Raw genomic sequence first — 11091 nt, 5'->3', positions numbered from 1 at the left:
AATATGTGAATATGAATATGAAAAATAGTTCTACATTTAATTTAATTTTTTTTTTTTGTTGTTGTACTGTTTTAATGTTTTAAAATTAATACGCTGAATTTTCCAGCATGTTAAAACTGATTTGCTGCTTAATATTTTTGCGGAAACCATGAGAGTTTTTATTTTATTTTAATTTTTATTAATATTTGATGAATAGAAAGTTAAAAAGAAGAGAATTATTCAATTCAGAATATTTTGGATTATTATTAATATTATTATGAATATTTAATATTCTGAAACTCAGATATAATTGGGGATACACACACAAAAAACTGGTCTGGACATTCGTAGTTGAAGCAGTAAGAGTTTGTGTTGGCTACATCCTTTCTCAAGAGACAAACCTCTCATGTTCAGGAACCAGAGCAGACCAAGTTCTTAAACCACAGAACTGACAGCATATGAGAGAGTCCCATTGCAGTTGGGGCTGAGTATAACGATTTATTTATTTAAAATAAATAAATACATTTTATTAAGTGTCAGGCTTTTACCATGGCAGTGATCAAATGAATGCACCCGAGGATTGTACATCCTCTTCTGGGACTCTCTTTTGTATCTTAGAAGTCCTGGAAGCCCACAACAGAGACCTGGGGTCTCATTTATAAGCGTTGAGTGCACAAAATGGGGCATAGAAATATCACACATTTATCAGAATTTATAAAACTTTGCGTAAATATGCATGCATGGTAGGGACATATGACCATGCTTAGGCCTACAGTGTACATCCTCTTTTTCCTGGAGTGAGAAATCTAAAGAAGTAAACAACGATTTTAAACTATTTAATCGTTTTGATAAATACACATTTACATTAAATATTCAAATCTCATGAATAGAAATAAGCACTGAAATTACATAAAGTCATTACGCAGAAGTTAAAAATTATATGAATTTAGACATATTTATGGTGGATGTGCTTGAACACTTCTCCTGTGTCATGCTATGTTTTAATGACAGCGAGGAGTGGTATAGATGCATAATAATTCATCATTAGTATATCCACTAAAAATAGCTAAAATATGTTCACCTTATCAGCAAAACTGCATCAATTTGATTTGAATAGTTTAAAACTGAAGTACCAGTAGAAAAGAACTAGATCAACTATATTCTAAAATATTTTAAATATTCTAAAGAATTTTAAATTAGTTTTGTTTTAATGGATATTTTGGCACAAATGGCATTTATAGTCTGTATCTCATATTTCCTTAATGTCCTGTACCTTTGACTGTGTTAAACATGGTGTCACACCGATGGGAATATTCATGGAAATTATATGCAGATGAGGTTATGCTTATGCATGGTAAAACTAGGCGTTGTAAGCAAAACACATTTTCTTGTTCTACTTAAATTTTGGTACATGATTAAGAGACTTATGCACACTAATTTGTGGAAGTTGTAAATAAAACAAATTCATGGAGTAAGTTTTAGAAAATAAGACTTAAGACAGAAAATAAGAATAAGACTTCATACTATTTCAGTCTTTCTACATCAAACATTCATGTTTAATCCAAAGTGTTACTTGCTCTTCTTTGTAATTGTTAAATTTACTAGCACATTCTGAGTGAAAATTGTTTTAAAGTCATACACCAAATTCTTTTCAGTATAAAATAACTTTATGTGAAAAAAAGTATAAATTTAAATAGAAATTTCACAAAAATGCTTCTTATACTGTACACAATCAATATAATTGAGAAGTGATCCAATCTCTGAATCCATCGCTGCAGAATCATCATCTGACTGTATGAAAAGTATTTATAATCATCAGTGCTACATTAACTTTTGTGGGTCTGTGAAACACATCATGAATTATTTTCATTTTAGATAAGCATATCAATAATAATAATCATGTATAGCTGTAAAAATAGACACAAAATGTTGAGAGATCTGCCAAACTTAAATCTAAATTTGAAGGTTTCCAAAAGATGATGAATTCAAATGACTGAAAAGTTACCCCTTGAGCTTCGTTATCACACATGTATTCCTGAGAGCAAATACTATTCCAATGGTCTTGACTATATTTTACCTACAGTTTCTTGTCACAGACATCTTCTTCTTCTTTTTTTAGAAGAGAAGGATGGTCTTTATTCCTCTTTGTCAGTTCTGTTTTCTATAAGGATAAGACCTGAGGAGAGAAATGTTTAGATTCCACTGGATTGTTCCACAGAAATTCAGTATTGATGGTATCCATGGGTATTTGAGAGCTCTTCCTGCTGGAAGCATTTAAGCAGACCTGATATATATATATATATATATATATATATATATATATATATATATATTTTTTTTTTTTTTTTACTTGCATTCAGCGTTATAAAAATCTTTGGAGCACTACAATGAAAACGGCGAGACATAGGCTACACTATAACCAGAGTTATCTTTATTTTGTTTGTTTAGTGGTGGAATTATGGTTCAGTGTTAGATTTAGGAGGAGAAAAACAGACCGGGGTAATGAATCTCGCGTAATCATTACACGGAGCAGATGTTTGGCATTTAAATTGCGCAATAATTGGCTTAACCTGCGGGTGATTAAAACTGCATGGCGCAGTAAGCTTATATAAAGGTATTTCATGCGTCTTTCTAGCACGTGCATACTAGAATGGCGTATGGGAAAATACGGGAGCGTCTGCTCCTTATACTAAGTTCTATCGCGTGCATTACTTTAGTTCAGTGCGGACGTGCAGTACAATTGTCTAAAAATGAAGACGCAAATGATGGTGGCAAAATGATATCAGAACAAAGTCTGTTTGACCACGACGGATATGAGACTTTACCTGATTTTGAATATCTCGGTGGTGACGCCATTGTTTCTGGTGGGTAACGTGTCTTATGTAATGTACTTGGTTTAGTGTGTGTTAGGGATAGGCGATACCACATTTTTTTTTTCCATGCGATACGATGCCGATACTTTTTGTTAAAATTAATTATTCCGATACCTATACTGCTTATTCTAAGTGTTTTTTTTGTTTTTTGTTTTCCCCAAAATCTTAATTATGTATGTGTGTGTGTAATATCTCCATCTCTCAAAGACAAATTACATACACATTGTGGCCATTAACTCATTTATTAGAAAAGCAAATGTAACAAGTAAATACAAGTGTTTAAATAACCTTCTTACAAAAAAAATTGATTAGATATTACACAAAAGATTACAGTATGTTAATACTACTTGTAAATTTTTTGTAGTAACTATGGTGAACTTGCAGTTACCATGGCTACAAGAACGATGATTTGTGGCGTTGTTAAAACCATGGGTAATTTTTGTAAGGGAACCTGAGGAAAAAAAACTTTCAGAGGAAAGTGCCTGAAAGTGATATACGGGCCTCGTTTTTACCAAAATGTATAGTGTATTTAAATATATTAAAAATATATATAAGGTGTGCATTGTAGCTGACACCTAAATTAACATATTACAGTTTTATGACTGCAAGTCTTTCTCCTCAAATGCTATTGAGCAAATTTGCGTTTGAGCCCATGTGAAAAAGTAGCATAATTTACAGTATTTTAATAAATATCAAACCTTCAATTCAATTGTGCATTATAGCCAACACTTACAGTAGATGAACAGTTACAGTTGTTTTATGACTAAGTCATTTTCCTCAAATGCTGACATTAGAATAGTGTATACCAAGATCGCATGTAACTTTAGAGACGGTCCCTAAATTTGAGACGCTCGAACTTCCAACATAAAGCCAACTTTATGCCTGCTTTTGTTTTTTTTGTTTTTTTAACTTCTCTCTGCGCTGGATTGTCGAAGTCCTTTAGCCGGGTTTAGATGTCTATCCATCAATTATGAACATTCAACCACAAACATGAGGTGAGAGCGGTAGCGAGCGCGGATGGAAAAATGGTGGAAGTTTTTTTTTTTTGTTTTTTTTTGAGCAACTGGGATGGGAGTTGGTGCCCTAAACCGACTGCGTACTCCGCATATAGGGAATGGCGGTACTGCTGTCATCTTTCGTGTGAATCGTGACTGTGCATGCAGTGTTGTGATGGTGAATGGCACATTCCACTGTGCACAGCCGCAGACCAATCTGTGTTAAGGTCATACCACCGCATCCGCGAGTATCTATAACCATATAGAAGCTTCTGATTATCGATATATCAATACTGCAGCATCGATGTGCACATCCCTAGTGTGTGTGTGTGTGTGGTCCAGTCTAATGTATGGTAATTCAATGTATAATCTGGAAAGTCTGTTCTGTTTCTTTGTGGTGGGGAAATCAATTAAAGGGCAAGTCAGTTCTTCTGAAGCAGCCTGGTATGCCATGTCTCCAAAGTTGAGGTGTGGTGACGATTTTATGAAGGTGCAGCTCAGTGGTCCTGAAGTAGCACAAATTGAACTTTGTCAAGGTATGCTGTCAATTCATGAAGTTAAGTTGAATTTGACTACATGATTAGTTGTAGTACCTCTGTCTCGTCACAGATAATGGGGCAGCTGTTCCCCTAAATGAGTTGCCACCTCACTGTGGATCTACCATACCCACTTACGGAGGTGTTACCTATGCTACCCCCTATGATGGATGTGGTGTTGCACAACAGGTATTGCCTTCTCTGTTCCATTTGGTATGAGCATAGAGTAATGAAGACTAACCTGAGTGTTCATGTTGACTTTCAGGGAGGGAGTTATGTGATGCAGATGCAATGGCAGGGTAGCCGTGCAGTCATTTCTTGTCCCATGACCTCTACAACTGCAAATGAAACCTTCATAGGACCTCATTCTGCTAAATATCCACAACTTCTGCTTCCACTTTATCCTGATAAATTTACTCCACAAAAAAGTACAATGCCAGAACCATCTGCAGCACACAAACCTCCACCTTATGGGTACCCTGAAGTGTTTCCACAAGCAGGGAAACCTCTATCAGATGCCCAAGTACCAAACCAGAAACCTCAGTTTCCAAAGGACCCCCAAATGATGTGGCCATATCCCTACTCCCAATCCCAGTATCCTGGTAAGGGCTATCCCACAGCTGAGCCTGCAGGGGACTCTTCAACAGAGGACCAGGCACCAGACCAGAAACCTCAGTTTCCAAAGGATCCCCATATGATGTGGCCATATCCCATAGCTAAACCAGGAGGGAAACTTCCATCAGATGCCCAAGTGCCAAACCAGAAACCTCCATTTCCAAAGGACCCCCATATGATGTGGCCATATCCCTACTCCCAATCCCAGTATCCTGGTAAGGGCTATCCCACAGCTGAGCCTGCAGGGGAATCTTCAACAGATGACCAGGCACCAGACCAGAAACCTCAGTTTCCAAAGGATCCCCATATGATGTGGCCATATCCCATAGCTAAACCAGGAGGGAAGCTTCCATCAGATGCCCAAGTGCCAAACCAGAAACCTCCATTTCCAAAGGACCCCCATATGATGTGGCCATATCCCTACTCCCAATCCCAGTATCCTGGTAAGGGCTATCCCACAGCTGAGCCTGCAGGGGAATCTTCAACAGATGACCAGGCACCAGACCAGAAACCTCAGTTTCCAAAGGATCCCCATATGATGTGGCCATATCCCATAGCTAAACCAGGAGGGAAGCTTCCATCAGATGCCCAAGTGCCAAACCAGAAACCTCCATTTCCAAAGGACCCCCATATGATGTGGCCATATCCCTACTCCCAATCCCAGTATCCTGGTAAGGGCTATCCCACAGCTGAGCCTGCAGGGGAATCTTCAACAGATGACCAGGCACCAGACCAGAAACCTCAGTTTCCAAAGGATCCCCATATGATGTGGCCATATCCCATAGCTAAACCAGGAGGGAAGCTTCCATCAGATGCCCAAGTGCCAAACCAGAAACCTCCATTTCCAAAGGACCCCCATATGATGTGGCCATATCCCTACTCCCAATCCCAGTATCCTGGTAAGGGCTATCCCACAGCTGAGCCTGCAGGAGAATCTTCAACCGATGACCAGGCACCAGACCAGAAACCTCAGTTTCCAAAGGATCCCCATATGATGTGGCCATATCCCATAGCTAAACCAGGAAGGAAGCTTCCATCAGATGCCCAAGTGCCAAACCAGAAACCTCAGTTTCCAAAGGACCCCCAAATGATGTGGCCATATCCCTACTCCCAATCCCAGTATCCTGGTAAGGGCTATCCCACAGCTGAGCCTGCAGGGGAATCTTCAACAGATGACCAGGCACCAGACCAGAAACCTCAGTTTCCAAAGGACCCCCATATGATGTGGCCATATCCCATAGCTAAACCAGGAGGGAAGCTTCCATCAGATGCCCAAGTGCCAAACCAGAAACCTCAGTTTCCAAAGGACCCCCAAATGATGTGGCCATATCCCTACTCCCAATCCCAGTATCCTGGTAAGGGCTATCCCACAGCTGAGCCTGCAGGGGAATCTTCAACAGATGACCAGGCACCAGACCAGAAACCTCAGTTTCCAAAGGATCCCCATATGATGTGGCCATATCCCATAGCTAAACCAGGAGGGAAGCTTCCATCAGATGCCCAAGTGCCAAACCAGAAACCTCCATTTCCAAAGGACCCCCATATGATGTGGCCATATCCCTACTCCCAATCCCAGTATCCTGGTAAGGGCTATCCCACAGCTGAGCCTGCAGGAGAATCTTCAACCGATGACCAGGCACCAGACCAGAAACCTCAGTTTCCAAAGGACCCCCATATGATGTGGCCATATCCCATAGCTAAACCAGGAGGGAAGCTTCCATCAGATGCCCAAGTGCAAAACCAGAAACCTCAGTTTCCAAAGGACCCCCAAATGATGTGGCCATATCCCTACTCCCAATCCCAGTATCCTGGTAAGGGCTATCCCACAGCTGAGCCTGCAGGGGAATCTTCAACAGATGACCAGGCACCAGACCAGAAACCTCAGTTTCCAAAGGATCCCCATATGATGTGGCCATATCCCATAGCTAAACCAGGAGGGAAGCTTCCATCAGATGCCCAAGTGCCAAACCAGAAACCTCCATTTCCAAAGGACCCCCATATGATGTGGCCATATCCCTACTCCCAATCCCAGTATCCTGGTAAGGGCTATCCCACAGCTGAGCCTGCAGGGGAATCTTCAACAGATGACCAGGCACCAGACCAGAAACCTCAGTTTCCAAAGGATCCCCATATGATGTGGCCATATCCCATAGCTAAACCAGGAGGGAAGCTTCCATCAGATGCCCAAGTGCCAAACCAGAAACCTCCATTTCCAAAGGACCCCCATATGATGTGGCCATATCCCTACTCCCAATCCCAGTATCCTGGTAAGGGCTATCCCACAGCTGAGCCTGCAGGGGAATCTTCAACAGATGACCAGGCACCAGACCAGAAACCTCAGTTTCCAAAGGATCCCCATATGATGTGGCCATATCCCATAGCTAAACCAGGAGGGAAGCTTCCATCAGATGCCCAAGTGCCAAACCAGAAACCTCCATTTCCAAAGGACCCCCATATGATGTGGCCATATCCCTACTCCCAATCCCAGTATCCTGGTAAGGGCTATCCCACAGCTGAGCCTGCAGGGGAATCTTCTACAGATGACCAGGCACCAGACCAGAAACCTCAGTTTCCAAAGGACCCCCATATGATGTGGCCATATCCCATAGCTAAACCAGGAGGGAAACTTCCATCAGATGCCCAAGTACCAAACCAGAAACCTCAGTTTCCAAAGGACCCCCAAATGATGTGGCCATATCCCTACTCCCAATCCCAGTATCCTGGTAAGGGCTATCCCACAGCTGAGCCTGCAGGGGAATCTTCTACAGATGACCAGGCACCAGACCAGAAACCTCAGTTTCCAAAGGACCCCCATATGATGTGGCCATATCCCTACTCCCAATCCCAGTATCCTGGTAAGGGCTATCCCACAGCTGAGCCTGCAGGGGAATCTTCTACAGATGACCAGGCACCAGACCAGAAACCTCAGTTTCCAAAGGACCCCCATATGATGTGGCCATATCCCATAGCTAAACCAGGAGGGAAACTTCCATCAGATGCCCAAGTGCCAAACCAGAAACCTCCGTTTCCAAAGGACCCTCATATGATGTGGCCATATCCCATAGCTAAACCAGGAGGGAAACTTCCATCAGATGCCCAAGTGCCAGACCAGAAACCTCCATTTCCAAAGGACCCCCAAATGATGTGGCCATATCCCTACTCCCAATCCCAGTATCCTGGTAAGGGCTATCCCACAGCTGAGCCTGCAGGGGAATCTTCTACAGATGACCAGGCACCAGACCAGAAACCTCAGTTTCCAAAGGACCCCCATATGATGTGGCCATATCCCATAGCTAAACCAGGAGGGAAACTTCCATCAGATGCCCAAGTGCCAAACCAGAAACCTCAGTTTCCAAAGGACCCCCAAATGATGTGGCCATATCCCTACTCCCAATCCCAGTATCCTGGTAAGGGCTATCCCACAGCTGAGCCTGCAGGGGAATCTTCTACAGATGACCAGGCACCAGACCAGAAACCTCAGTTTCCAAAGGACCCCCATATGATGTGGCCATATCCCATAGCTAAACCAGGAGGGAAACTTCCATCAGATGCCCAAGTGCCAAACCAGAAACCTCAGTTTCCAAAGGACCCCCAAATGATGTGGCCATATCCCTACTCCCAATCCCAGTATCCTGGTAAGGGCTATCCCACAGCTGAGCCTGCAGGGGAATCTTCTACAGATGACCAGGCACCAGACCAGAAACCTCAGTTTCCAAAGGACCCCCATATGTGGCAGAAACCGCATCCCCCAGTTTACCCTGGAAGTCTGTTCCCCCAGTATAGCCATTTTCCAGATTATTTGCAGCAGTTTTATTCACAACACCCTGTGCAGCCTCTGAAAACCCCTACTGCACCACCTATAACCACCACTCCTCAACCCTGTACTACAACTGCAGCTGCTGAATGTGTTCCTTCTGCCAACCAGCCTCCCAAAGAGCCACCCCAATACTATAAACCACCCAGTTATATGCGTTATGAAAAAGACCCCTTTGCACTTAAATTTGTGGATTTTTCCGAAATTGATCGCAAATCCTTCCCAAGAAGTTGAGTACCAAGGATGTCCATTTAAGATTAGGTTGGTAATGTCATCCATGTGGCTTTGAAAAAAAAAAAAAAAGGTTTGCCTCCTGATTTTAGTGCTAATATAGGTTGTAAATGGGGTGACCGCAAAGTGACTCCTGTGCATTTGTTTTGTCCTTGTACTCTGAAATGATTCAATAAATCAAATGGTCAAACATTTGTCTTCCACTTTTCTTTTCCTTGATCTAAAGTATCTGATTTTGGCCATTTAAGTGCAAGGTGACTGCTAGTGGAGGGGGGAAAAAGACAGTGGGGGTAAAGTGTTAAAGTTTTTTTTTTTTTTTTTTTTTTTTTAAACATTTAATTTGTGTCCTCTGCCCTGTATGTCCTCTTATTGTAATGTTAATATCAGTGGAGCTGGCCTGCAATCAGCCTGAAAATGGAGCGTGGAGGAAAAGGTGAAAGGCAAAGTTTTGGAATGATTGAGAGTCTGTAATGCTCACCAAGGCTGCATTGATTTTAATACAAAAATGCTATAAAACCACAATATTATGAAGTATTACAATTCTAAATTACTCTTTCTATTTGAATGTATATAAAAAAAATTACATTTATTCCTGTTATGCAGAATTTTCTGCATCATTACCCTTCAGCGTCACATGGAGGGTCTGTTTTGCCACCACAGAAATGAATCTAATCTAAAATATTTTAACATATAACACCGTTTGATCGTGCCTCTCCGGGGCTTCCTTGGGGCCAACTGCCAGGGTTTTTTGGCCCGATGAAAACCTTGGGCCAAAGCGGGCCAGCTGGGGCTAGGAGGGGTTATGAACAAAGGTGGAGTTTCTCCACGTCTGGAGAGTGTCAGCCATGGATAATTTCAGAAAGATAACTCCAGTATTAAAGGCTTTTTAAAATAAGTTCAAAAATCACTCATAGGGCCGTTTCATAGTCAACGCATCTGTACGCATACGCGTCCCGGAGGCTACGCTTCGGCCGCCATTATGCGTCGGTGCGTAGCCAAATGTGTCGTCCTAGTTTTTGATACGCGACGTGCCGATTCACGCAATACTATGCGTTGTCGGTGGGGGCGACATTGCAAGTATTGTACATTAATTAAAGTATATTGTGTCTACAGAAGAAGAAGGTTTGAATGCAATGGCGGGCGAAGAGGAAAAATTATGCGAACTTATACGTATTCATCCATATTTATATGATAGTTCATCAGCAACAGAATACACTCCTCCTCAGTTGCCATTGTGATCTGAATATCACGCGACCCGACTCTACTAATATCACCCGACTCTACTACCCCCTGTTGTGTGCGCGGTGTATTGCATACACGCATCACCCGTGACGCTTGCGTTCACTGTTTAGACTATGAAAGGGAGCGCGTCGCTCGCGTTGCTTGCTCGCGTTACTCGCGTTGACTATGAAACGGCCCTTAGCAGCAAGTGTTTGAAATAACTTGATCCTATGTGGATTATAATCTCTAAACAAGGCTGAAATATAAGTGACGTAAAAGACTGTGCACGCTAAACATTAACGTTACCATGGTAAACATGGTACATGCAACCAGGAGAGATCAGACATCAGCTTCTTATTCTCTATCACAATTGTGTATTTATTTAGTAACATATTTTATCCCGTCATAAGTCACGTCTCAAGAATTAGCTCCGCGTAGCATATTTCATCAAAATATAATAATGATTTTTGTTCGGGAGCTTTTAAATATAAAAAATAGAGATATTATCATTCATTCTAAATTTGAAGTAGGCTAATGTTCCTGTGGCTACAAATAAACAGAAACAGACTCGACTGAATAAGCAGGCTTTTTCATAAGCGTGAAAAATAAATAAAATATAAATAAGTATTTCTGTGTGATAAATTTTGAGTCCTGATAGATTAATTCATTATGATCAATGTATCACTTATTCTATAGTAAAACATTGATGCTTTTGATTTTGAATATTTAACAAAGCATGCAAACAAACAGCCGCTTTTATCATGTTCGTGTGTGATCGCGCATGTTCCAGTGATTTATTTCTTATTCGTTTTCTGATAACTTCTCTT

At 41.5% G+C, this 11091-nt stretch overlaps 1 protein-coding gene across 50 annotated transcripts; it reads left to right on the top strand.

The window, feature by feature from the left end:
- Nucleotides 1–2611: 2611 nt before the first annotated feature.
- Nucleotides 2612–9233, top strand: LOC128026174 (basic proline-rich protein). 50 transcript variants are annotated; one of them, XM_052613397.1, is made up of 9 exons: nucleotides 2612–2843; nucleotides 4264–4383; nucleotides 4457–4572; nucleotides 4649–4922; nucleotides 5055–5966; nucleotides 6195–6518; nucleotides 6747–6878; nucleotides 7563–7658; nucleotides 7791–9233. In XM_052613397.1, exons 1-9 carry the CDS (start codon nucleotides 2630–2632, stop codon nucleotides 9044–9046), a joined length of 3444 nt encoding a protein of 1147 aa, XP_052469357.1. In that variant the 5' UTR covers nucleotides 2612–2629; the 3' UTR covers nucleotides 9047–9233. The 50 variants fall into 50 exon arrangements, with proteins under 50 accessions (XP_052469357.1, XP_052469250.1, XP_052469324.1 ...); XM_052613290.1 differs by having other exon boundaries at nucleotides 6747–7106; XM_052613347.1 differs by lacking the exon at nucleotides 7563–7658 and having other exon boundaries at nucleotides 2613–2843; nucleotides 6747–7334; nucleotides 7923–8018; nucleotides 8115–9233.
- The last annotated feature ends 1858 nt before the right edge of the window (nucleotides 9234–11091 follow it).

Source organism: Carassius gibelio, chromosome A2, assembly GCF_023724105.1.
Source record: "Carassius gibelio isolate Cgi1373 ecotype wild population from Czech Republic chromosome A2, carGib1.2-hapl.c, whole genome shotgun sequence".
Classification (NCBI taxonomy): domain Eukaryota; kingdom Metazoa; phylum Chordata; class Actinopteri; order Cypriniformes; family Cyprinidae; genus Carassius; species Carassius gibelio.
The sequence above is the reverse complement of the archived record's forward strand: the minus strand, read 5'-3'. Positions and strand labels throughout refer to the sequence as shown.

Bases quoted from the DNA above. Each gene is read 5' to 3' on its own strand.
- LOC128026174 (XM_052613000.1), top strand. From the start codon at position 2,630: ATGGCGTATGGGAAAATACGGGAGCGTCTGCTCCTTATACTAAGTTCT. The intron at 2,844-4,263 runs GTGGGTAACGTG...AATCAATTAAAG, and splicing joins TGGTGACGCCATTGTTTCTG to GGCAAGTCAGTTCTTCTGAA. The intron at 4,573-4,648 runs GTATTGCCTTCT...GTTGACTTTCAG, and splicing joins GATGTGGTGTTGCACAACAG to GGAGGGAGTTATGTGATGCA.